Below are 27710 nucleotides of genomic sequence, written 5' to 3' on the forward strand. Positions count from 1 at the left end.
TCTTTTTCTTCAAAAGGAATAATAATTCTGAACGTGACAAAGTAGGGCTTGATGTGTCTGAACTGAACAAATTGTATCATGAATCATGATTAATGAGAAGTAAAAGGACTAATGTACAAACATTTGATAAATACCATGTTCTAAGGGCTTGTTTGATATGATGTATAGTATAAGACATTATAGTATTACATGGGTTGATGGGCTCAAAGGGTTGTGACGAGTTATGATAAATACACATCTCTCCACTTCTTTTCCACCTTCATTTCTATCTATTTCTCTTTTCTCTATTCATCAAATCACATATCACATCTTTACTTTCTCTCTCTCTTCCTTCACCTCTCCACACCTCATTTTTGAGGTGTGAAGGTATAATTATTCGGTTGTATAAGAGCATGGGCTCGCATATGCATCATAATGTGTTTCTGGAAGAGCTTACGACAGTGGCGACGACAGTGGATTGTGTCATGAGCATGGACTTGGAGCGGGTTGTGATTGAAACAGGTTCGCTAGAGGCGGTTAACCTCCTCTCATCGTCTTCGAGTTTAGAGCATCACCCCTTCGAGGAGATGCTGTAGTCTGTGGTCCGCCTAAGGGAGGAGCATGGGAGCTTGGTTATTCAGCATGTATACAAGGAGGCTAATGAGCTAACGAACTATTTAGCTCAAGTGGGGTCGAGTTTCCCGTTTGGGACCCATTGGTTTGATTCTCCTTTTGGTGAGTGCCACAAAATTTTAGTGACTGACTGTTCAGAGGGCTTGTCCCCGGTCTCTATCTCTGCGTCCATTTAGTGTGTTGAGTTTTCCCCCTTCCTTGTAACAAAAAAAAAGTCAATGACTCAATTCATATTTAAGTATTAACATGCCTTGCAAAACACCCTCGTCTTTTCCTAGTGTAAGATAAATGAGAAGAGTTGTGTTCGTGACTTGATCAAGGAAAATTAAAAAATCACCTGATTCGAATCAGTAACATTAGGCTTTTGTAGTGGAGCATAGAAAATGAAACCCAAATCTCAACACACATCGGTTTAAGGATGAGCAGTGGTTGATTTCAAGTAAGAAATCCCGAAACCGACACAAATTGAGGATGCATGAGCATCATCCATTTGCGACATGCTGACTCGTTAGGTGAATCAGGCTATGGGTACCTTGAGTGAATGGTGATTAAGGGGATATATCTATGGTAATAAATCACTATTTATACATACCGTTCAATGATTAAACTCTTGACTAAATGCTTAAAAAACTCAGCTATTTACCAATTGTACTCGCTTTGGTTCAAAGTGAGTTTTAGTTTACTCTATCTTCAAAAAGTGAAATTCCTTATTTAATGTCACTCATTTAATTTCAAGCACCAATAAAGAGCATATATGGCATAACAAGATTAGAAATATCATTGCATTAAATAAGATATAATATGAAGGGCAATGAAGTAAAAACAAATTAGTAAACAAAAAAAACATGAAAAGACATGAATGACATCACGGGTGTCCCACATAGTTCTCCCCACGCCCCTTTTTTGACTTCAACGCATCGTTGTCTTTCTCTCTCCTCTGACGCCTCCTCCTCCCACCACCCAGCGAGCACAACCAACAACAACAACACCAAGAAACTTTCGAATGATCATCATCTACAACAACATAATTCTTGCTAATTCTTAACATTTGATTGTTTCTTCCCTTCAACATTGCATTATATTCAATTCTCTCCTATTACATTCTCACATTTCCAGCCTCATTCTTGGGTTTTCAACCTTTGAGAAAAAGTTGCAAGAGTTTGGATATTTCTACAAGCTCATTCTGTTTCTGGGGTTGGATAAAAATATAGCAAGAGAGAAGGAACTTTGAAAGTTCAATGAGATATGAGATGGGAATTTTGCGTTTGGGTTGGTGAATTTGATAGCAATGGAATTGACAAGACCCGGTTATGCGGTTATTTATGTCATCCTCCTTTGCGCGTTGGCTCAAGGGGGCTCAGAGGGGAAGAAGGGGAAGGACGAGGATTTTTCTAGCTGTGCTGGTGGAGGACCATCTTTCTCATCTTCCTTTCATGTTCATGGAAAACAGGTAGTTTCAGCATTTCTCTGTTTTTGTTGGAATTTCTGAGCTGGTTTTTATGTTGTTTCATCATTCATGATCATGCTAATGATGTGTTTGCCAAAATTGCTCATGATATTCTCTTGTTTGGTTGATATAGGTAGAAAATGTGGGGAAACATTGCAGGAAAGAATTGGTAGAAAAGAGTAATGATGATGTTAAGGATTTTGACTTGCATTTACTGGAAAGAGGCAGTGACTTGAGGTGTATTCATTTACTAGAAAATGAAATTCCTAAGACAACAAAGTCTCTGTCTCCTGTTATGAGAAAAAAGGTTTTAGATTGCATTAGAAGGAGCACTCCTCCTGCTCCTCCTGTTTCTCAAAAGAAAACTGGCTCTAGATATTTGTTAACAAAACATTCTAGATCAACTTTGGGTTTGGAAAGTGGTCATCATGGAAGAAACTTGATTTCTGATCCTCCACATAATGAGTTATCACCAAGTCCAGCTGGTACAGTTCCATCCCCAGGGCCAGCATTGGAATCACCAACACCAAATCATGGTCCAACACCAGCAAATTCTCCATCATCACCAACTCCAACACCAGAAAATTCTTCACCATCATCAACTCCAAGTCCCACTGCAATGGTGCCGCCAACATCACCACCGCGCCAACATCCTCCTCCTTCTCCTGAAAAATTACAACATGTAACATATGCTCCTGATCCTTCACCTCCTGACAAAGGTGATAGAAAGCAGAAAGCAATTATTTTAGCTGTCACTGTATCAGGAATTATTATCATGATTGGCCTGGCTCTATGCTATCGCGAGTCCAGAAGAAGCGACAGAGCTGACAAAGATGAAGGGCCTTTACTCATATTAACTTCAAGTGATTACTCTGGAGGTATGCTCATGTAATGCTTTTTATGTTAGCCTAGTATATAATATATGACTATGAGTGTGAAACATTCATAACATGTTTAGATTAGCTTCTTTTTGCTCAGAATCAATTATAGCACCCACAAGCTTCTTTACAGAATTGATTTTGGTTTAGAAGGATTTCCTAACATGCATTAATCTGGTCCTTGAATTTATGATTTCATGTTTTTCCCCACTTCAGGCAAACAGAAGGTTGTCCGTTTGGGAAATGCTAATAATGAAGGATCTGGTATTAGCAATGGAAAGAAGCCTTCTAATGTTAGAAATTGGTCTATGAAGGCTGGAGATAACAACACCTCAGTGGTTGAGGCAACATCATCAGAAGGTGTGGGACAAGTACCGGAACCTCCTAATGGAAAACCACCCCCTCCACCCCCTGGCCCGCCTCCACCACCGCCACCACGGAAACCACCTGCTCCTGCTCCTCGTCCACCACCACCTCCTAGAGCTGGTCAGCCTCCTCCTGCTCCTCCCAAGCCAGTGAAAGTTGGAAACCAAGGAGCTAATCAGGGAGGTACTAGTGATGGTGATGCTCCAAAACCAAAACTAAAACCATTCTTTTGGGATAAGGTTGCTGCAAAACCTGATCAACAAATGGTGTGGCATGAGATCAGTGCAGGGTCATTCGTGTATGAACACTAACTCCTGTCGGAGATCAAAATTTCCTCGATTAATCAATGAAAAATATACCAATAATATTGGACTAATGTTTTGTAACTATACTTCTCAGGTTCAATGAGGAAAAGATGGAGTCTTTATTTGGCTGTGCCAACCAGAACAGAAATGAACGCAAAAAAGATTCACCATCTGTTGATACATCAGTGCAGTATATTCAGATTATTGACCCTAAGAAAGCACAGAATTTATCAATTCTTTTACGAGCTCTGAATGTGACAACAGATGAAGTTATAGATGCTCTTAGAGAAGGTAACTCTGTCTTTCACTTTTCCTTTACATGTTCTCATGACATTATTTGATGAATGTTAGGAATCACATCACATGCAGAGTTTAGATTAATAAGGGAGGGTGTTCCCCTCGATTCTGATTTACTTTATTGATTTTAGCATTAGAAACAATTCAAAAGCATCTTTTTATTTTATTTTAGCATTTCCCAAAGAATAGATTTGCATTTTGAAGCACGGACAAGTTACAATATGTTTCTTGAATCAGGTAATGAGATTCCTGTCGAGCTCATCCAGACGCTGTTGAAGATGGCACCAACAACAGAAGAGGAACTGAAGCTCAGGTTATTCACGGGAGAGTTGTCTCAATTAGGCCCAGCAGAGAGGTTCCTCAAAGTCTTGGTGGACATTCCATTCGCTTTCAAACGTCTTGAAACTCTGCTGTTCATGTTTATCCTTAGAGAAGAGGCCTCAAGCATTAAGGAGTCATTTGCAACATTAGAGGTGAGATTAAGTGAATTTCAATGTTTATTTCATTAGTCAAACACTAAAATTAACTAGATTTATATGGTACGCCATTAAACTTCACTTATGTTAAGAATGGTATTATAACCTTGTTTGGACCATGTAGTAACTGACCTCACAGAAAATGCTCTTTAGTACCAAGAAGTTTTCACACATATTGTATGCATGAATATGATTGTTTGAGAGAATGAAAATCGAGTGTAGTTATTTTTGAAAACATCTTTTATAAAGATCCAACTATGTATTGTTATGCATTCCCACTAATTGAATTCACTTTAAAGACTTTGGTTAATGTAGTTAAGTATAAATCAAGGTTTAAATCGCAGTTGCATCATCCTTGATATTGCATAAAATTGTAACAAATGAGGTTGATAGGAGTACAGTTGTGGTCGCATGCGATCGCAGAGACCTCCAAAATAATGATATTGTGGCTGGTTGGCTGCAAACGCGGTTGTGGACCTTGACTTAAAACTACCCTACAAGTTCAGCAAGTATGATCCCGTTTGGATGCGGACCAAAGATAATCTCCAATAAGTGTTTAGTCTGTATGTAAACGGACTCCATATATAAGTTGCATGCATTTATGAGAGGAAAATATTACTTAGATATTTGTTCAATTGTCTACATATCATTGTTGTTTATGAGATTTGTTTAACAAATTAAAGTGCTACATCATGGTTGTTTAATTTGTTGCATCTGAATGGCAGGTTGCTAGCGACAAGCTTAGAAAAAGCAGGCTATTCTTAAAATTGCTAGAAGCAGTTCTCAAAACCGGTAACCGCATGAATGATGGCACCTACCGCGGTGGCGCTCAAGCATTCAGGCTGGACACTCTCCTCAAACTCTCAGACGTGAAAGGAACCGACGGAAAGACAACACTGTTACACTTCGTGGTTCAGGAGATCATCCGTTCAGAGGGCATAAGAGCCGTGAGAACCGAGAGAGAAAGCAGAAGTGTTGTTTCCAGCGTGGGAACAGACCAAGACGTCGACGAAAGCCCCGAAGCATCTGAAGAACACTACCGCAGCCTTGGTCTTCAGGTAGTTTCCAGTCTGAGCAACGAACTTGAAGATGTCAAAAGAGCAGCGCTCATAGACGGTGACGCGCTGAGCAGTGCAGTCTCAAAACTCGGACACTCGCTGGCAAAGACGCAGGAGTTTATGAACACTGATCTTAAGAGTTTGGATGAAGAGAGCGAGTTCCAGCGCTGCACAGAGAGGTTCGTGGAGAAGGCGAGGGAGGAGGTGACATGGCTGCAGGAGGAAGAGAAGAGGATCATTGCGCAGGTGAAGAGCACTGCAGATTACTTCCACGGGAATGCAGGGAGGGATGAAGGGTTGCGCTTGTTCTTGATAGTGCGTGATTTCTTGATCATATTGGACAAGGTGTGCAAGGAGGTGAGGGATAAGACTCTGAGGGCGGTGAAGTCTTCTCAGAGGAAAGAGGCTCTTTCCGTGCCGTCTTCTCCTGACACTCGTCATCAGCAGTCGCCGCCGGCACCTTCTGATCTGCATAGGCGGCTATTTCCGGCGATTGCGGGGCGGAGAATAGTTGAGGACTCTAGCTCTGATGATGATGATGATGATCACAAGGAGGGCTCTTCTACATAGCTTTGCTATCTAGTTATGTAAGTGATTTTTACAAGAAATTAACTGCATGTTTGAAAATGCTTTGTGATTGATTCTAAAGCTAAAATCATATTGGATGAGAATTTATGATAAAATTTCTTTTAATGTTATCTTGAGCATTTTATTCAGTTATGCCTATAAATATTATGCTCTTGTAATTCTTGATTGCTCAAAGAGATCAAAACTTGGTATGAAGTTATTTGATTGTTATCTTCAATTTTTGATTGGTTGTTTTAGTAGACACGCACTTATGCAAGGATTATTGGAGAGGATGTTGTTATGCTTCATGAACTGGCACATGTGGCTGCTAGCAGAGTCAAGGAAACAGAAGCCTCGCTTGACACTGAAATTTTGTGTGTGCAGTTTAAATTGCCTCTGATTTCTGAAGGGAGGTGTAAATGTATATTATTACGGCCATTCCGGGTGAGTCCTGGCCAATGTTAGTTATCTGATGTCATAGTGTGGAGTTCTTCATCAAACCCTTGAGTTTCTTAATCTTCAACACAATATTACAAGAACTTATGAAGAAAGGTGTAACAGAATATGTGTATTTCTTGTTTGTTTTTGCCCCAACTGATTTGAATGATGATGTTTTGTGTTGGGTTGATGTCTTCAAATGTGAAGAGAAATGAGAAAGTGTGATAGTGTCTAGTTGAGGAGGCTCACCAAGGTTGCTTTTTTTATGAGTGATATGCAAACAACAAATTACATGTCACTGAAAAAAATCAACAGGCCACGTATATTCTTGCGTTTAGTCTTCCTATAGTTTAGGGTTTTCTGATGTCAAACTGTCAATGAATGTAGTTTGGAAACAGATAGGTTGAAAAAAGCATTCAGATTGATTGTTGTAGCACCTATTCATTTCCATTTGTTATTTTCTCAAAGTCCAAAACAAAGAGTGGCCAGTGAGACATTTCTGTTTCCCCATCATCTAAATATAAATATAGTTGCTCCAAATGAGTGTTTAGTTTTTAAGGAACAAGCTGATAGTTCTAGGCCATCAAATGTAATTCAATTGGCAAATGGCATTTCCTGCCATTACTTCTTGTTGTTTGATATTAGTTGAATATAATATGAGAATTTTCATCCTAAGTTTTAAGAAGAGTTAGTCAAATTATAAGTGAGGACTAGTCCTGCTCCTAAAGAATTTTCCGAACACCTTGTGGAGGTGAATCCTAGGTTAATGTTAGGTGGTTCTTAATTTAGTGGAAGTGAATTTGTTTATGGCTTAAAAGGATTGTTCACAAGTTCACCCTCCTAAATCTAGCACTGCAGTGAAAGAAAAGCATAAGAACAAACAGCTTTTTCCCAAAAATAAATTTCACCTACAACAATAGTTGTAGCCATTGGATTAAAAACTTAGTTAAGATTAAGAATGTAAGATAAATAAAATAAACGATAAAAAGATCTATAATTTTCCTATCAAGTAAAAAGAAAGATCTATATGCATACTTAAACAACTAAAACTCTGTTAATTAATGATCCATGATACAAGTCACTGGAGAGAGTAGTTTAATCATCCAAAAACAAGGTTCCATGTCTCCCCTTTTAAGTACAAGAAGCATGAAAGTCTCAGACACATTTTGTAAAGCAACATTTAGAAAAGCCAAATTCCAAAAGCACTACAGTAGGAATGATGTTAAAGATCATTATCTAACTCACTAATCCATGGAGGAAGTGGCAGAAACGTAATATGCAACACAGAATAGGCCATGAACAAAACATGAAATCCCACCAATGGACAGGAAGTGATGGTGTGATAAACCACAGGAACCGTCTGATCTGTTGTTTGACAAAGCCCCTATCACTAGCATGGACAATCCAACGGCCAACAGGACCCTGATCAACAACACAATCAAAATGAGTAAAGTAAAAAAAAATGATTCTACGATTGATACTGTTGATTCTGTAGCCAAAGTCAATTCCAAGGAGAAGATTTTGCAAGTGCATGTTTGGATATCGTGATTTTGATTTCACTATGGTTTTTCACCGTGTATCCAAACATGCACTAAATAATTTATGAGTGTTTGAATTGATTCTCAAGAAAAATAAGCTGATGCAAGTACATTACCAAGTTAAAATAAGGCAAGCCACTGAGAGTTGCCTACTGGGGGCAGCTTTCTCAAACTCTTGTTGAGAACAAATGCAACTGCAGCCACCTAGCAAATTGGCAATAGCATGGGCTAGTCCTAAAAGCACTGCTGCACCCAAACCCAGCATGAAGGCTTGATGACTTGGTTCTCTACACTCAAATATCCACAGTCTTAAATGCTTGACCTGTTTGTTCAAAACAAACATCGTAGTTTAACATAGATCTCAGTATACTATAGCTGTTCTGACACACATTTAGTAAATGCACCTAAAAAATAGTGCCAGCTTCAAGCATACCTTGTTTTGTGCTATTTCAGCTTGGAAGGCAAGAATCCCAGCTGCAACATCCATGATTATAATCAGGAGGCACAGAAAAATGCCTACCACTCTAGCCATTTGTAGGAGAAATTGAAATTCTTTGTTTTTTCTCTGCTCTGGCTCTCTTGTTACTAAGGTCAGCAACAGTAGGGAAATAGATGTAGTGGGGGGTATATATATAGGAATTACAATATATAATGATTAAAAAAGTATAGTGAAAGAGAATGGTAGGAGGTGGAATATCAAAGCAAAGCTTCTTTTGTTCACACTGTGCTACACACTTTAAATTTGCTTTATTTTCTACTTTCTCTTCTTTTTCTTGACTCTTGGATTCCTTTGACAGGGATAGAAGGAAAGCATGGTACAAACCAGCTCATTCCCCCGTACTCTAGCACGCTTATATAGTTATAGGGATTTACTTAAATATGAATACGTGAGAGTAAAGTTTCTTGACTCTTTGACTTTTAGGTCATATTTTGAAGGGTTTACCTGGAATTGTATGACGTACAAAAATAAGTTCTTGAAAAAAAAAATTCCAATTCTAAATCCCTGGAATTTGTTTTTTAATCAAAATAGGTCTCTACCAGTGTTACCATCCTATGTGGCTCTGTTTTTACACAGTCATCATGTCCACGTGGCTTTTATAATTATCTTTTAATAGCTTCTGGGTTAAAAAATTTAATTAAAAACTAAAAAAATAAAACCCAGAAAAATTCATCACATTTATCTAAAAAACCCAGAAATTTGGTGGTGGTGCTGAACATATATTGTATACACAAAAACCCATTGGAACCTCTTTTTCTCATTTAATTAAAATAAAAAAAATCAATTAACACAAAACATAACAAAATAACCCTGCAACATTCACGCGTTTTCTCTCCCTCCCTGCGCTTTTTTTTCTCACCATTGAAGCTTCAGTCTTTAGATGAAATCTTCTCCTCCACTGAAGCTTCTCAGTCTTCAGATCGCGCCGTCCCATCTTGGCCCAACCACCTCCCAATCGCGCCGCTCGAGCAAGGTCTTTCGACACATGCCCACCCCGATTCCGACCGCAAACGACCTACCCACCTCACCTCACCGCAACCCACCCTCCCCCACCGCAACCCACCTACCCACCTCACCGCAACTGCCACCCACCGCAACCCAGAACCCCCACCCCCAAAACCCAGATCTTAGAGAAAGAGATCGAGAAAGAGAAAAGAGTAAGAGAAACCAAAAATCCAGATCTGAAAAAAAGCGAGGTAAGGATGAAAACCAAGGACAGTTGCTAACGATGCTACATGTGAAACCCATATGGGTGGCTTTTCACGGCCACAAACAGAAAACTGAAACCTAGGTCATTTTGGGGCTTACGACGCTGTCAAGTTGTGGACGAAATGCACTAAAACCAGTATCAAGTGCGTCGTATTAATCACCAAGTATGAGCTTTATCTGTATACATTCACCTATCTCCAGTTTAATGTGGAAATCTACAAATTTGTACATAATGTAGTATTGATGATGATATAGGCATCCATTGCTTTTTCTTTTCCATCTCTTCCGCCACTCTTTCTTTCTTTCTCCTTTGCTTTTCTAAATGCCAAATAAATGGTTATTGTTGTTCATGTTGTTTATGAAAATAATTAGGGATGAAGAAGATGGAGAGAGGGTGAGGGTGAAGGTATGTTGTGCTTTGTGGCTTTGAAGTTAGGGATTGGTTTTTTATTTTTTGGATTTTTTTGGATTTTATGTTGAAGATGATAAGAAAGATGTTTGAAGATGATGAAGATGTTCGAAGAAGATGAAGAATGTTCTGGGTTTTTAATTTTTATTATTTTTTTTAATTTTCGGATTTTTATTTTTGAGTATTTAATAAGTTGTGGAGTTAAAAAAAATGACTAGGATATATAAAAAGCCACGTGGACATGATGACTATATAAAAATAGAGTCGCATAAGCTGGTAACATGGGTAGGGACCTATTTCGATTAAAAAAATTATAGGGATCCGAAATCGGAAAAATATTTTTCAGGGAATTATTTTCGTACGTCATACAATTTCAGGGACCTCCACAGTATTTAAGCCTATTTTGAATCATATAAGTTGGGATCCATTTGAATTAATACTTATTTTAGACAGATGTTTGGAAATATATTGAGTGAAAACCATCGGTTGAGGGATTAAATATGTTAGCAAGATGTATTTGTTGGGAGAGGTCTACCCACTTAACGTGATCTCAAAGCCTCGAAGGATTAGTCTCATGACTGTTGGTTGTAGGATACCTTGAAACAAAAAAGAAAGTATAAAAATGGAAATATTTTACACATCACAATTCAATTTTTGTTGAAGTAACATGACATTTAATTGAACTTTTCAAAAAAAACACTTAAATTCGATATTTTTTAAGAATTGACTTACTTAAATCTCATACTTCCCGAAAATGAAATTATTTGTCTAGTTTGTGGTTGATTTGGTACAATGAGTCAGGTGATATCTATCAATTCATTTTAATTTTATTATATTTAATTAAATGGGAAAAAATTCAACAATCACTTAGCCAAAAACACATAGCTCCATGGAAACGTTACAATGGTGTCATCTCAGGTTTATTGGGAGAGCATCCAACCCAGCCATAAGAAGCGAACTTTCTCGACACTCATCATTTCCAAATAATCTTCATGCTTTGTTAACTGCAGAATTCATTCACCATGAATGTTCACACACAGATTTAGATCATCCTAAATCCTGAAATTTTACAGTCAAGATGAGAAAGATTAAGCACTCCTCGTTTCAGTATAAGAAAGATTAACTCAGGCTAAACAGACAAGATAAGGAAGACAGAAATGCCTTGAAATAAACCCTTTTTACTTTCATTTCATTTCATATTAAGAGTTATGATAATGCCCTACAACCAAATGAATTACAAATCAAAAGTAAGGAAACGAACTGTACACAAGAATGACGGAAAAGGCCGAACAAGGGATTATGCTTTGGGGATAAATAATTATGGACTCCCCACGCTAAAAAGAGGTAGGAAGTTATGGATGATGAACTAATCCTTAATCTATAAAAAAGTTTTCACCAGGAAGGCTCTGTCAGCTTCCCCAATAGTCAAAACCAAAGCAAAATTTTCACTGATCCCACTTGGCCTGGAATATGGCAGGTCTGTGCTTCAACCAATGAACCATCTCCTTGTTCAGTGGAGAGTTATTAATTACAGCGTCTAACATTGGGCTACCAAAGAATTTCGGAGAATTTTTGAATGACCATATCTGGTCTTTGGGCCAAGGTCTTTGAGGCTGCTTCACCTGGATAAACAAGGTAGCAACAAATGAGTAGCCACCAACAGCAAATACTAGAAATCGCACAAAGCAGCAAAAGCAGTCATGATTAGCTTAAACTAATCAAACATATTCTTAGATCAGATTTGATAAGATCATATTGTTCGTAAGCTAAACCAAATGTAAAACATTTCCTATTTGACATTTTTCACGAAAAGAAAAAAAGAGTTAGAAATAAAAGAACTACATAAACAAATAAACCAACCATTCTTGTCAGCATGGATCTCACTGTCCTTGGACCATAAACACGATGTGGTGAAGGCTTCTGAGCCTTGGCATAGAAGGAACTGATGTCTGGTAAAGATATGCAACCCCTCCTGGTTCTAGCCAGGATACAATCTGGCTCCAAATAACTCTGATTATACCAAAAAATCAGCTGCCCTAGACAATAATTTTCACCATATATCTTCTGATACTCCTGAAATTCTGCTCCCAATTTGTCAGCATACTTAGGACCTAAGTCAAGTGGACTAATATAGACAGGTGACGAAGTAAAAGTTTGATAATCCTGCATGAAAAAAGTGTTTTAGATTGTAATCGAAAATTAAAATGATAGGAAGAGAAGCAAAATTTCAACATATTACAAAGCTTAGGGGCATTCACAGTAGAACATACCTGTATTCTAAGAAAGTACTTGGTAAAAGCGTAAATATGGATTAAGTCAGCAGCAGCATCATGCCGACATTTGTATGTACAAGGAAGATTTCGAACCTCATCCCTTAACCTTTAGAAAAGGGTAAAGAAACAATGTGAAGATAAGTTCTCCCAGGATAAAATAACACAAAAACAAACTAGAGTTGCAAGCACTTACCACAACAGAGATTTCTGAAGTTCTTTTTGAACATCTCCAGAACTTGAAGGATCACGGGCACAAACTTGGGACTTGAGATCATTAAAGGTAGACTCTTCCACATGAGGAGCCATACACTGAAGCAGCTCCCCAACAAATGAATCCTCTCCTTTCCAGAGGAAGGAAACAACTGCTTCAGGATTGAGCCTCTCAAGAGGAGGTGGAGCTTTCCTTGGATCGCCAAAGATACATCTCATAACATACCTTACCTGTAATACCACTTGTTAGAATATAATATAAATTCATTAAAGTGGGCCCTTACCCAACAGCTTAAGCTTTTGGGATAAGTGGTTACTTGACATGGTATCAGAGCCTGGTTGACCGAGAGGTCTAGAGTTCGATCCTTGCTCCCCTCACTTTCTAATTAAAAAGTGGAATTTTATTAAGCACATGGAAGGTGGGCCTGTGCATTTATCCACGCTTCAAGCCCAAAGGGCTCTTGCGTGAGGGGGCGTGTTAGAATATAATATAAATTCATTAAAGTGGGCCCTTACCCAACAGCTTAAGCTTTTGGGATAAGTGGTTACTTGACATTGGTATAATAAAGAAACAAGTTGATAATCAGCCTTCTCACATTCCTTCTTCTGAGAAGTTGAATGAGGCAAACTGTTGAAATCTGGGCCCACTTTAATGAATTTATATTATATTCTAACACGCCCCCTCACGCAAGAGCCCTTCGGGCTTGAAGCGTGGATAAATGCACAGGCCCACCTTCCATGTGCTTAATAACAGAAAGAAAAATTTAGTGGAAAATATTGTTCTGCATTGAAATCTGAAAGTACTGTTTGTATATGACTATCCACTTCAGATTACATGAAGAGACAAGAGCGTAATTGTGAAGTGTGTTTGGCAAAGAAAATGAGATCTAAAATTTTTTACCATCTATAAACTGTCATGTGTCATGCAGCTTGCTGTCTTTAACAGTCTTAACAAGGCCATATTGTTGGCAATAATTCTTACTAAAAAATTGACATTTGCCATTTCTTTATACCTTCACTTAAAGCAAGAATAGTAAAATAGAAAACACAAAGCAAAGTGGGAAGCACAATCACCTTTTCTAGGGTGACTGCAAGATTCTGAAGCCTCTGGTTGTATACACCCTCAGCCTGACACACACAAGAGACATGTAGAAGGAAATAAATGTCATTCAAAATAATCTTTTGATAATAAAACATAGCAAAAGAAACAGAAAGACTACCTGAACCTCTGCATCACTCCTCTCAACTTCATGACATATCTCTGAAAAATATTTTCTTTTTTCTTCCAAATTATGCTTTAGAATTTCCTCAGGAAGTTTTGTTCTTTCAAAATTGACAAATCTCACCTTCAACAGAGCACAAGTGTCAGCAAAAATAATGAAAATAACAGCAACAACTGAGAAACATCGATGAAACACTGAGGAAACAAGGCACATACAACGCGAGCTGCATAAGCAACTAGCCAATCTGGCAGGCCTCCAAGCAAACAACTGCCTAAACCAGCTCTTCCCAGATCATTATAGTCCTCTTCAGAAACACAGTTCAATTCACAAGCTTCTAGCATCATATAATGACGATCAAGAATTCCATGCCACTCCTTCAGTACCTGAGAGGACAGAGACAAGATATTCCAGTCAATAGCCAAAGTGATCAAACAAAACAACAAATTGTAATAATAAGACTGTTCCACTTCTTACAAGACGGCTCCGCAATGATTTCATGCATATGAGAACACAGCCAAACACAGAAAGCATGTCTACTCAACTAACTCTGATAGAAACTGGATCAGATAGAAGTAAATGAAAGATGGAACATAAATGAGAAAGTAATTCTCTTATTGAAGAATGGAATGCGTGTGTACAATTCTAACATTTGAGAGGCTAGTCTCTCCACAATCTGACCCAATTCCAGAATAATTCCAGAATAATCTCCCTAACTACCTCTTCATTATTTTTGTAGGAATGCTAACTAACAAACATTTACAAGCTGACTAACTAACGGTTACAATGGCCTATTAATTCAGGCCTGAACTAACAACTAACTCTTGGTCACCTGCTTAACAGGCCCAGACCCATTATCTCATAATTTCTTGTATCTTCTATGGTACACGGTACACCTTATTATTAGGTGATCTAAGTTTAACTCTATCAGACTTCAAGACTTTTTGCATTTTCTACTAAGAACCATGCCTACAATAAAGGATACCAACACCATACAATCATTTACAAGGATATATGGTTAAATTTAGCAAATATATGTGTGTAACGCATACGTACAACCAAATGCCTTTAGGACTCATTTTAATTTTTCAATCTTATTCCCATATATAATAAAATAATAAAAATATAATAAAAAATGATAAAGTAAATGATAAAAAGAGAAAACACAAAGAGCAACTATAAAAGGATAGTGAATCAAGAAAAGAGTACAAATGGCAGTAATATTTATTTATATTGTTGAAATTAAAGGGTTATTTAAGTTATATGGGATGTCTTTTATTAAGTTACAAAAACCAAAGCGGTAACCCTTACTTATACTAATACTAACTAGACTCCTAATGCTGATTAAATTAAGTAAGGAAACAAACCATGAAAATTAAGGAAATACAAACCAATTCTAAGAGATAATCTTGTTGGGGGAGACAGGGGAGCCCATGGGCTGAGGAGCAAGACACCAAGAGATATCAACGCCACATCTTAACCCAAAACCTTAAGGCATTAGGTTTATGGGTCACATCTCTTATAAAGTTTTCTCCTCACCCAAACTTAACCAATGTGAGACTCCAACTCCGCACTTGAATTCTCAACAATCTACCCCTCAAGTGCGAGTCACCTCCACATTATCATGGCCCCCCTCCGCGGAAGCTTATCCACTCTTGCACCGCCGTTCGCTTCACCGCGTCAACGGAACCCGCCACCTAGCCACACCGCTAGGAAGACTTTCGACACAAGGAGCCGTAAGTCCGTAACCATGGCTACACCAACCATCGGCTCTGATACCACTTGTTGGGGGAGACAGGGGAGCCCATGGGCCGAGGAGCAAGACACCAAGAGATATCAACGCCACATCTTAACCCAAAACCTTAAGGCATTAGGTTTATGGGTCACGTCTCTTATAAAGTCTTCTCCTCACCCAAACTTAACCAATGTGGGACTCCAACTCCGCACTTGAATTCTCAACAAATCTAATATAGTCTACATTACTCTATAAAACAATCAAGATACTATGAGACTTTTTTCAATTTATCGTAATATTTTATGTTTTATGATAAATTTATAACTTTATGTGAAGGATTAAATAATATATACTATTGATTGATAATAACTTATCAATTTTATCTTATTTTCATGTAATATATCCTAGCCATATCATTCCTATATTTTTATTAGTGTGCTGTGCTGTGCAGTGAATCTCTACTTCCTAGTCTGTAATTTATTTTACTGTAGTCTTAGTCATAATAATATAATAATAACAAGCAATAAAAGATAGTAGAATGCAGCTAGGAGCTTAGGATTATCTGTTGGTGTCTGATTTGCAACAGACAATTGCCCAACAGGCCAACACAAATACGGAGTCTACTTTGACATGTGCTTTCTTTGTTTTTTCCTGTTACTTTTTCTCAGATCTTAAAGTTAAAGATTTCCCAAGTTTAAACCTTTTGGAAAGCCCCTTCACCAGTCAGATTCAGATAGCTCCCACGGCAAACTTGGCTTCCACACAAGCAAACTGATGCTTCATATTCCTCTTTGCTCTGCAGTAAGATGAACAGGTATTAAGAAGACCAAGATGTAAAGAAGACTTATTTTTCGTTTGGTATGAAAAAAATTGGCAGGCAACTGGACAAACCTCGGTAACAGAATTGTAATCAAAAGTGATCTCTTCACCATGTTGAATTTTACGAACACTATAAATACCGATTTGATAATGACCATCAACTGCAGTAACTCTGAAAAAACAAAAGGAAAAGACAAAAGCTAAAAATTGTATTGCATCTCATACAAAAAGGTATAAGGATAGTTTCTTTTTATTTACATTATTTACAGCCTTCTAAAGCCATAGGCAGATCAAAAGAGGCTTAAACAGGTATTATAGTTTTTTAAGGAACCCAGGGAGGCCGGGACAGACCAATGCATGGTAAAAGCTCAAATGTCTTTTATACAGAGAACAATGATATGATGTCTACAAAAAAAAACTATCACAATTGCAGCTAGTAAATGAGTGTGCAGAATCATTCAAGCATGTGTCGCTCCCCAAAAAATGCAAGCAATTAATGCACTGAAATAGAAAACAATTATTTGAAGAAAAACATGACCACTATCTAGTGCTTAACAAATCAGCAAACAGGCAAAGCAACTTACTTTGCTTCACAATTAGGTCGGCATGAATGACATATTCGACTGGCATAGTTAGCCTTATGCATGGCATCAACAACAACTAAGTCATATCCATCAGCATCACCCTGTAATGCAAATTGAAGACTAAATCAGTACAGAAGCTGAAAGATCGGAAAACTATATCAAGTTAAAACAATAAAAATTCTATTCTGAAGCGACAGGCACCTTTGGCCTCTCAAGGTAGATGTTATAGAACTCTGGTGCTGGATCTTTGCTATTTTTTTGCAGAGATCGAATCCCATCTTGTTTCTCAAACCACTTCCACACAGGATATACCTAATACAAAGTTAAAAAAAAATGACAATTCAAGGAAAACAATAATGCCTAGCCATCACAAAACCATACAGGCATAGACTAGGTTTCTCAACAAGATAGCTTTTTATGTAAAGAGCATACACTAAACCATGATAGTACATCAACTCAAACAAACAAATACCTCATACAAGCATATATTGTCCTTGAGACATTCTGTTCAAAACATTAGCTGGAAAAGCCAGATTTAGTTCAGATCCCTGACGAAAACTAGAAAACAGGACGATAAAAAATTTCTTAAAGCAAACAAGAATAAAGGTGAAGACTCCATTGTAATAGGGAAACACCAGAAAACTAATCATTTCATACTTCATGCCTCAACTTCAAATCTAGCAACTCAAGAATGTCTTGATATGCAGAAAATCAATCATATATAGTTTGATCATGATGAAGAATATGAAACAACCATGTGCACACAATTTTGCTAGTACATACACTACTGGGTAGATACTTGATATTATACAGGAGACCTGTTAAGTAAGCATGTATAGTTGGCACATTAAGATTTAAGAATCATGAATGAAGCTATGTAGACTAAATATCACGACTATACGTACATATAGTCATATATACATATATTCATTCATATAAAGTCATACCTCTCCCAGAAACTCTACAATAAAATCATCTTCATTAAACCCTTCTTCCTTGTTGCAAACAACACCAAGTCCCTGCATGGTCCACATTGATACAGTTAAAGGGCAGGGAAAAATAACAGTTCAAACTTCAAACAAGAAGATATACTGAGAAGATAACACCTTGAACAAAGAAAACCAGTGGAAGACAACTATCAAATTGTAGTTATACATGTATCTATATATATGTAAGCATGCATCAAGAGCATTTACCTTTCTATAAGCTACATATTTGTCATCGGGACGACGGTCTATGCCTTTTAAGATACCTTGGCACATTTTCACCATTCTAGCATCACAGTGCTCCTTTGCACATCTTTCAATTTCTTCAACAACAGGCTTCAAAGTGTAGCTCATTGGGGTGCTTCCAGTTCCAGTAAAATGCCTAACTTGCTCATTCAATGTCCGAAGGAGCATGTCTTCTATAAATAAATGCTTCTCTTGTAGAGACCAATCTAACTCCTCTGGCATAGAATCAAGCAAGAGATTGTGTGTATAGGGATCAATTCCATAAACTTCTTGCTCAATGACTTCATTTCCAAGCTGTTTTCTAGGTTTGTAATCTTTCACTTCAGGCAGTTCCATATCAGACTCCTCAACACCATTCTTTTGTGCACTCAACTTCTCTGCATAGTCATCCGGTAATGAAACCTGCATCTTCCTTCGCACATCCTCTTCATCAGCTACAACGATATATTGATCAATGGCATCATATTTCCGAGTTACAGGAGGAACCAGACTAGCTTTTGTCATGCGAGCTCCCCATTCCCGCTCATCAGATATGAAATCCAACTTATCATCAGGAGTGAAGCATCCATCTCCTCTGGACTCCCCAATTTGACTTTCTGAATGGGTTTGTTGGTCACTTTCAGCATCGGAGGTTGTAGTACCACCATCATCTTCAGAAGATATATAAAGGTCATCAGATGTCTCACTCTCTGAGTCCATGGATTTCTTATTCAATTTTGATAAACGCCTCCTAATTTCTCTATCAGAAGCATATTCTCCATTAGCCAAATCACCAAGTGTGCCATTACTCCCATACTTCCTCTCAGTTACCAATCTATTCTTCTTGTACTTAGAAGAATTAGAACATAATGCTGATGGTGAGTCCTTTTTCCATAACTTGAACAGTGCATCTCTGCCACCCACATATTTAGAGCTCTCCTCCAATCGTGCTGCAAGCTGAATAAATAATGTGATAATGTGATTCATATCACTAGCATTACCCCGATTCTTTGCTCTGTAAGAAATAAGCGTATAAATACATTATAATTAAATAAGGGCAAAAACCACACTTTAGATGACCCAAGAAACATGTGCTGAATGAACAAATCAATAAACAGGCATCCAGCCACAACAACATATATTATAAATTTTCATAAAAAATATGAGGACGCACAATAACTAAAATGCAAATAAGCCCTCAAAACAAATCATTGATGACCTTTCATAATCTTGTCAGCAAACACGCATGCACAAACAGCACACATGCACGCAAAAAATAACAAAAGAATCATAAAAGAAATGACCAGAAAAATCTCCTTACAGAAAGGAAAAAGGGGGAACAGAAAACATAAACCTACTTTATTGCATCGCGGCACATTCTACTGATGTCCTCCTTGACAGAGCTCAAACCATACCCACTGTAATAACCGGTTTTCATTTTAGCCTCAATTTCAGCAACCTATAGGCAGAGAAGTAATAAAACATAAGAAACCATGAATAATATAAGTATATAACCACTTCTGACGTAGTTACTAGAAAAGAACTTATTGCAGAATTACTGATGTACCTTGGACACAAAAAAGTCACAGGAATTGGCCTTCATAATTTCCCTCAGTCTTGAAGCAAGAAATTCCTCCATCCTCTTGTAACCACAATCAGACTTCTTAATTGACCATCGTCTTGTGCGAGCATCCCTAGATAGAATGGAGGAGGACTTTCTAGCATCATATAATTTGGACCTCTTGTATAAGTTTCGACGGAATAATTGCTTCATGTCCCTCTTATCAACACTATCAAGATAATTCTTCAGCTCACCAAAATCATCCCTAATACCTAAACTACTAGTTTTGAGAACAGTAATCTGTTTAAGGCTACTGATTTCATGTGGCTCTTCTGCAATTTGTCTTATACAAGAACTTCGGCTCTGAATCCATTTCACTTTGGTAAATTTAGGAGTCAGCTCTTCAAACTGGCTGCACCCTCTAATGTATACTGTAGATAAACCAGGAAATGAAAGAAGAATTTTCTCCAGCATTCCAGCAGTGATATTGGTGCACCCCGTCAGAATCATAGATTTGATCTTGTCTTTCTCATAAGCATTCTGCAAGGAAATAATCAGATTATATGAGAAAGACAAGGAAACATTCCTGACAATTTTAAAAGGCAAAATATATGCCAAACCTACCACAATGTTCCACACTATGGAATCAGTGCAGGAATAGCCAAGGGATGACAAATCAATGCTTCTTGAGACTTCTTTGTAAAATCTTACAGACTCTCTCCAATTCTTGCAAGTCATTGATACAAAGACAAGGGACTTCAAATCAGACCTCAGAAAGTGTAAGACTCGTGCCAATAGATGACCATCCAATAATCCCCAGCTTCCAACCTCAGAAACGGTATTGCCACTTACTTCGCTTGAGAAAGCAGCATCACCACATAGATCCTCAAATGTGAACTCATCTGTCTCAGCATCTACAACATCTTCTTCACTGGCATGATCATCTACCAGCAACCTTGCTCTTTTGGAAGCAAATGCATCACCTTCTAAAATAAATATAACCCAACACAATAAAAATTCATCAGGACTCAGGAGTCATCTTGAATGAAAACTTTTTGAATGCTGGGATTGTCTTATAAGTGAATGACAATAGAGCAGAAAAATTGGCTACAGGGGAATAAATTGGCTAACCAGTGACTAAACTTTTAGTTCTATACTACACAAGGATAAAGGGAGAATGGGAGATAAATTAGTTCCACATTTCCCAAGCCCAAAGTTTACAAGTCATAAGATAAAGCATAGACATAAATTACACCAGCATATACAAAAAGTTGATTACAAGACCCTCAACACAGCATATTGACCTGCATACATGTGCAAAGAACAGCAATTCTCCGAAACACATAGTTAATCACAGTCAAAAATTACCAGCATACCATTATCAAGATGTTGCTAGTCAAAATAAAACTAGATTTCATAAATACAGTTCCGGGTACACAAAAATTCTAAAAGTGAGGTCAAGTCTGAGCACACAGGATAGTACCCTGATGTAATTAGTTAGTTAGTTAGTTAGAACTAATAGTCGGTTAGTTTGTTTTATCTTACTGTTAGTTTCAGCTCATGATGAGCTTATATATATGAATCATGATGTGAACCATTCAAGCAATACAATAACAATTGCTCAGACTTAATCTCTCTCTCTCAATAACTCTCCCATTCTACTTCTAATACTTCTCCAGCAGTACCACCAACTGAGAGCACTCCCTCTCATTGCCATCCAAACCCATGATAGCTTCTCCTTCTCTATTACTTACATAGCTTCAAAAAACTGCTCTACCTTGATCAACCACCCATAAGCATCTTCTCCTTCAAAGCTTTGTACCACTTTGCTTTCCCTCTTCAGTTCCCTCTTGAAACATGATGTCTCATTTCCAATTTCTTCAAGACTCAATGCCCCACAACTCCTGGATGGAGCTTTGATACCAATTGAAAGAAACTGGATCAGAATAGAAGTGTAGAATTTAATTACTGATGAAAAGTCCCTGAATCCCAACCGGGCAGTGCCAAGAAGGAACTACAGCAACTAGTTTTTCGAGAGAACCAGCTCGCTCCCTAGAGTTCGCAATATCAAAACTTTGGATTCCTCACATGAGACCCCTTTCCCTTTTCATAATCTACTTACTTCCTAGCTAACTGACTAACCCATTCATACTTTAGGTTAGTTAGTTACTAATAATAACAACCTCTATCAACCTAACTATCCAGTAAGGTTACAGAAACCATGTAAGAGTGTCCATGCATCAATTCAGCTGGTGAGTAGACTGTTAAATGAAGTAGTATAATAATATATTACATGTATCAGCAAACAAACTTTTGGTATCATACACGCTTACAACAACAGAGGTTCTTTAAAAGTTTGAAATAAGTCAAGGTAAAAGAAGCACAATGCATGGCAATATAAGTTTCTCAGCTGGTTGAACCATACACCAGGATAGCTGTAAATTTACTAAAACAAAGTTACCTGAGTTCCAATGTATTTGTTTCTCAATTTCTTTCTTTGTTTGTCTTGCATTGATCCACGGATCTAAAACCTCATTTATAACTGCAGCAAATTCCCGGCTCTTATATGATTTCATTACTAACTCATGTAGTTTCCCACGAGTATAACCAACAAACTGAGGGTGTAATCTGTTAAACAAACTTGACTTTGATTGAGGTTCACCAAATGAAACACCTTGTGTTTGCAATGATTGATGTCCAGAGCATTCACCAGACGCTGAACTGCTTTCTTGGTGGCTCATGAAACTGACATCATAGGTTTCTCTGGTAGAGGTAACAGGAACCCAGATTTTATCAAATTTTCTGAACACACTGCTATACTTTTTTATAATTCCTTGGTCTACTAAACACTGTAGCTCTGAAAATGATGAAGGCCCTCTTTCGTGCCCCAAACCATCAAGATAGTACCAGTCACCCAAACTTAACTGTAAGGCATGGACATTACAAAGATGGTCTTTACCAGTAGTAATAAATTCAATGCTCCTGCAGGAGCTTTGAGAACCTTGATCATTAACAGCTTTTGACTGATAATCTTCTTCAGTTGATGATCGCTTGCTATCACTGGCTGAAGACAAAGGCCAAGTTGACCTTGAATGATATCTATCATTGCCACGGCTCTTTTGGCGTGGCTCACAGTCCAATGATCCCTGATCCTTGATTACTCGTTCATTTATCCTGACCACTGAAAGAACATTTCCTTTTACTCCTCTTACAAAAGTAAGCTTACCTTGAACTGGTTTGCTTACAGCACTGCTGCAATCAACCCTCTCATCAGTGCAAAAAGCCCAAGGATGAAGATCAAGCATCCTGCTGTGAGAAGGATAATACAAGTCATCTTTCCGAGGCCAACGTGGATCTTCACACCCAGACTTGGGCATTTGGCATAATGGAAACCCATCATTTAGGACAAGTTTCTTCTTACTACATCTATCTTGGGCATCATCACTCCTCTTCCAGTCACCACCTTTGCAAGACCATCGAGATGAAAACAAGTCATCAGGGACACTGAGGGTAAATCCATTATCGTTGTCTGGAGGCGTACTTAGCTGAGACTCATAGTCTCTTGAGGCAAAATCAATTCTTGAATCAAGTTCCATGCTCAAGCAAGTATCATAACAAGGAAAACCTGGAGAAAAAACACAAGAATACTTATCATGGAACACAAACTTCTACTTCTAGGTGCATAGTCTGCATATCTGTTTGCTTTGTTACCTTCTCTAGATAAAATGAACGCATCAATGCATAAATTAATTTTGAGTGCATGAAAGATTAATGAAATCACCATTTTAAGTCCTCACCAGTGCACATCAAAATGAATTTGTTTTTAATATATGAGTTAAAAACATGTTATTTGATGCATCTAATCCACTTGCAATGTATAAACACATCCAAAAGTACATACTAACACCATATCACTTGTAAAGCTGCAATGTCACACTAACCACCATAGTCCATACGTGACTGAGTATAATGCCCTAGAGATACAAAACTCAGACATGCAGTACAAGAAGATAATGGAGTCAAAACCAATATTTGCAAACATATACACTAGAAATGACCGCCAAAATGTTACATAGACTATCAAAAAACAATTTTCATAACAGATATCAACTCCACCTGCATCTATGTATGCATATATATACACTTCCAAATTACAGTGCGCGCCTATTTGACTTGACGCATATATACAAGTTTCAAATTTTTCTCAGTGTCAAGGGGTAAAAATGTCAACATGTTGGCGTGTGAAAACAATAAAATATTAGATACTATTACAAGCTACCTTCTGTTAATCAAGTCAAGACAATGATAAGGAATAAGGATTACTTCTTAAAAAAATCAACATTTGGCACAAATGAACTAACAAAACCAAAATGGTAAAAAATAAAAATCAAAACCTTTTCCTACTATGTGAGCCAAAAAACCAAATATATATATATATAGATGGAGATATAAAGAGAGAGAGAAGCGCAATCTTATGAGTTAGATAACAGTATAACGCCATGTAATCCTTCAAATCAGAGGTAAAAGTGGAATATGACACCTGTCATTAATATATAGATATGAACGAGTAATGCCCCAGAAATTCCGTGATACGTACCTTCGTAGTCTTCCAATCCCTCCCCTTTTGTATAATCAAAATTCATTTGCAAAGCTCCTACGAGACAATAAAATAAACAAGTTCAGAAAGAGATATTGCAGCAAATAGGGAGAAATTTACAGATTGGTAAAAAAAACTATTTTATATTTTGTAAAAGAAATTCGGACAAATATTATTGATAGGATAAAACACCTTTAATTGCCTCAAGCTCCCTTCCAGGAATGACATCATAACCCTCTAACAGAACTCCAACCCTTTCATCAATGTGGAGGTCCTCCAACAGTTCGTCATCAGGGCATATCGTTGCCTGCAGCAAAGGAGCTGGCATTTCCTGATATTTCTCGGGATCACATTGAAAAATATCTCCAGTATCTGTCAAAAGATTACCAGGAGCTTCTGGAGGGTTTACCAGCTGGGTTACAGTGTCAGACAGAATCGTCGGATAATTCTGAGCTGCCAATGGTGATGCTGCATTTTCAACAGTTAACCATCGGTTACTATCCATGTGCTTAATAAAATGATCTGACATTAGTACACCATCATCAACAAGGACCTTTATTTCAGATAATGTAGAAGGTCCATGTTCTGCACCGCCATAGTCAAGGTAAAACCATTTCCCAGATGATGAATCTGCCACAACAGGAACATGTGGTGGGGTATTACATATGTCCATATCTTCTTCCATAGAAGACAGCTCCTCAGGAGATGGCTGCAAGCTAGGAGAGCCCTTGTAGCTTACAGTGGGGCTGCAGGACTGTTGTTCCTTTTCAGGTTCATTGCAGACACCTTTCTTAATAGACCTGTAGGCCTCATGCACATTTCTTTTACCTTGAGATTCTATATCTGAAAGATTTGACTCCTTTTGGATGTTCTTGTCTTCATGATTCTTACAGCTATATTGTGAGTTATTGTTTTCACTTGATAAGGTTTTACTACTTGTTTCTTGATGAATAATTTGTCTAATCCGATCAAGTGGGGATCGCTCCATTGAATTTGGAGTTCGGTCCCTGTGATCATGGTGTAGAACTCGATCTTGTGGGGAACCCTTAGCATGAGTAGGACTTCTCAATTTATGATCATGGTGACGACTTCTATCCCGATTCTTATCGCACGAGGATCTTTCACGAACACGTGGAGATCTTTCACGAACACGTGGAGATCTTTCACGAACACGTGGAGATTTCTCACGGCTATATGGAGATTTCTCATGGTCATAGTGTGATTGACGCACTTGCATGCGATCTTTATGATCGGAATACCTGGTTCGATCACGAGGGGACCGCTCCGATTGACCATGGCTGCATCCATGCTTATCATAAGCTGATCTGGTTGGCAAAGAAGATTCATGATGCCTGGAAGAATACTTGTCCATTGATAATCTTGAAGAACTATTTCTATAAGATCTATCCACAGACAGTCGAGAATGGTGCTCCGGATAACCATCGCGTGAGCCATCATTGGAAAGCCTTCGACTTTTTAAGCCATCATAATCTCCATTTTGCTTCCGCTCATAGCTATCTGATTCATTACCATGCCTTTTCAACCGACTACCAGAAGAGTAACCTCGTGAATCAGTCCTGCCATTGCTGTACTCATTTTTCTCCTCATCCACAATTTTTGAACCAATCCTTATATTTCTTTCTCCCCCATTCTCCCACCTGGGAGCACTTTTAGCATACTGACTTGAACTTGCATGCAGTTCCCTCTTCCTAAAAGACTCATCACCTGTATATCTCCCTGAAGGCGGTGTAAGTTCACGTTCACGTTCACTTTTCCATCCTTTGTCCCTACCTGACTGATGCCTGTGGATTCTCGCGTAACCATGATCATCCCTCCCCGTGTCCCTCCTATGCCACCTATCTGGAATGAACTCTCCCTTCTCAACTCCATCCTTTGTACCATCTCTCCACCATCCATATTCCCCTTTCTCAGCTCCTCCTTTCCTACCATTCTCACCAACTATCTCCCCATTCTCCACGTCATCCTTTCTCCATTTTTCAGAAACAAACTCTCCCTTCTCCACCTGCCCTTCCTTCCACCTCTCACTGACAATCTCCCGATTCTGAATTTCACTTTTTAACAGCGGCCACGGCTTCTCAGGCACAAACTCCCCATTCTCCACCTCACTCCCCGGCCATTTCAAAGTCCCCAATTCACCCTCCTCCACTTCTTCTTTCTGCCCATTTATTCCGCCACTCGCAACATCATTGCTGCCCCAGCCGCCGCTCACTCTGTCCACTGCCAATTCACTCTTCACCGCGGGTATCACTTTCTTCCTCTTCACCTTCACTTTCTTCTTCTTCTTCTTCTTGCCAGCACCCTTGACCAGCTCAGAACTGAAACCGCTCCCATTCTTAATCCCCGCATTCTCCACTGCTGCATTCGACAACCTCTCCCTAACATGTTTCTTCTGCTGCAAGGGCAAACACGCCACTCCTCCATCGCCCATGGGTGATGGCACCATGAAACCTCGAAACTCAAGTCCTACCCTTCACCGGGGCTATCAATGCTCATGCTGCACCAACTCCAAACCCTAAATTCCAAAAATCCACAAACAAGTGAACAAAATTATCACAAAACCAAAGAAAATGTAGGGTTTAATCGAAACACGAGCAACCTCCAAGAAATTCGCGAAAGTGAAAAACACGCGCAAAGCGAAGTTCGCGCCTCCGTTAACGAAGAGGAGAAGAAAAATACCGAGAAAACAAACGTGGAATGAGAAAACCACGGATCGGAGAAAAATCGAAGACGGTGCGAATCGGAAGAAGGTGGAGGAAACACGGATCGAGAATTGTGAAGGGAACTGTGGCGGTTTTTGGTGAGTTTCAGAGACTCTGTTTTGACGAATCGATAGAAAGAAAGAAGAGTAAAGAAAAAAATCTGTGTGTGTTTCTGGCGTTTGCTACCTCTCTGTGCTGTTGTTATATATATATATATATATATATATATATATATATATATATATCTTGGTGTTTATGAGTTCTGGCTTGAAGGAATGAAGAAACCTTCGTATAGCAGCTATTTTTCACTTGATGCATCCAATCCAAGTATTTAATTTCTATGGACTTACAAGATAAAAAGTCAACCTAATCAGATTTTTAACAATGGAAAAATTAATTTGTCATTAAGTTTAATTAGTGGATGTGTAATAGTCATATTATTACTCCCTCAGTTCGTATTTAACTGTTCACTTTTAAAAAAAATATATTTTATTCCTATTTAACTGTCAACTTAGCATTTCAAGAGAGTATTAAATGATGTTTTTACATATAATGCCCTTAACAGAACAATAAATGACGAGAGATGACACACACTTTAAGGGGTAAACTAGGAAAATAAGTCTCACTTTTTCTAAAAATCAACAAAATTAATTACACCTTTCATATGTATGCCTCCACCCA

The 27710-nt window shown here is 38.2% G+C and overlaps 3 protein-coding genes across 6 annotated transcripts; 1 reads left to right on the top strand and 2 right to left on the bottom strand.

Moving 5' to 3' along the window:
• Positions 1–1506: 1506 nt before the first annotated feature.
• Positions 1507–6888, top strand: LOC130746995 (formin-like protein 3). Of its 2 annotated transcripts, none has more exons than XM_057599799.1 (7): positions 1507–2062; positions 2193–2937; positions 3154–3601; positions 3703–3899; positions 4143–4378; positions 5107–6026; positions 6265–6888. In XM_057599799.1, exons 1-6 carry the CDS (start codon positions 1901–1903, stop codon positions 6007–6009), a joined length of 2691 nt encoding a protein of 896 aa, XP_057455782.1. In that variant the 5' UTR covers positions 1507–1900; the 3' UTR covers positions 6010–6026; positions 6265–6888. The 2 variants fall into 2 exon arrangements, with proteins under 2 accessions (XP_057455782.1, XP_057455783.1); XM_057599800.1 differs by having other exon boundaries at positions 6268–6888.
• A 584-nt stretch (positions 6889–7472) lies between these two features.
• LOC130742942 (protein VASCULATURE COMPLEXITY AND CONNECTIVITY-like) lies at positions 7473–8742 on the bottom strand. Its single transcript, XM_057595050.1, has 3 exons — positions 8416–8742; positions 8099–8304; positions 7473–7866 (listed from the first exon to the last, which is right to left on the bottom strand). The coding sequence occupies exons 1-3, from the start codon at positions 8512–8514 to the stop codon at positions 7689–7691; spliced, it is 483 nt and encodes a 160-aa protein (XP_057451033.1). The 5' UTR covers positions 8515–8742; the 3' UTR covers positions 7473–7688.
• A 2519-nt stretch (positions 8743–11261) lies between these two features.
• On the bottom strand, positions 11262–27223 carry LOC130746996 (histone-lysine N-methyltransferase ATXR3-like). 3 transcript variants are annotated; one of them, XM_057599803.1, is made up of 20 exons: positions 27007–27223; positions 24502–26842; positions 24310–24366; positions 22174–23337; positions 20337–20695; positions 19719–20252; positions 19510–19610; positions 18137–19166; positions 17888–17959; positions 17142–17252; positions 16941–17041; positions 16429–16528; positions 16238–16333; positions 14021–14188; positions 13803–13928; positions 13657–13710; positions 12566–12813; positions 12370–12478; positions 11960–12262; positions 11262–11721 (listed from the first exon to the last, which is right to left on the bottom strand). In XM_057599803.1, the coding sequence occupies exons 2-20, from the start codon at positions 26771–26773 to the stop codon at positions 11545–11547; spliced, it is 7182 nt and encodes a 2393-aa protein (XP_057455786.1). In that variant the 5' UTR covers positions 26774–26842; positions 27007–27223; the 3' UTR covers positions 11262–11544. The 3 variants fall into 3 exon arrangements, with proteins under 3 accessions (XP_057455786.1, XP_057455784.1, XP_057455785.1); XM_057599801.1 differs by having other exon boundaries at positions 20337–20698; XM_057599802.1 differs by having other exon boundaries at positions 20337–20698; positions 26927–27223.
• Between the last annotated feature and the right edge of the window lie 487 nt (positions 27224–27710).

This window comes from Lotus japonicus, chromosome 3 (assembly GCF_012489685.1).
Source record: "Lotus japonicus ecotype B-129 chromosome 3, LjGifu_v1.2".
Classification (NCBI taxonomy): domain Eukaryota; kingdom Viridiplantae; phylum Streptophyta; class Magnoliopsida; order Fabales; family Fabaceae; genus Lotus; species Lotus japonicus.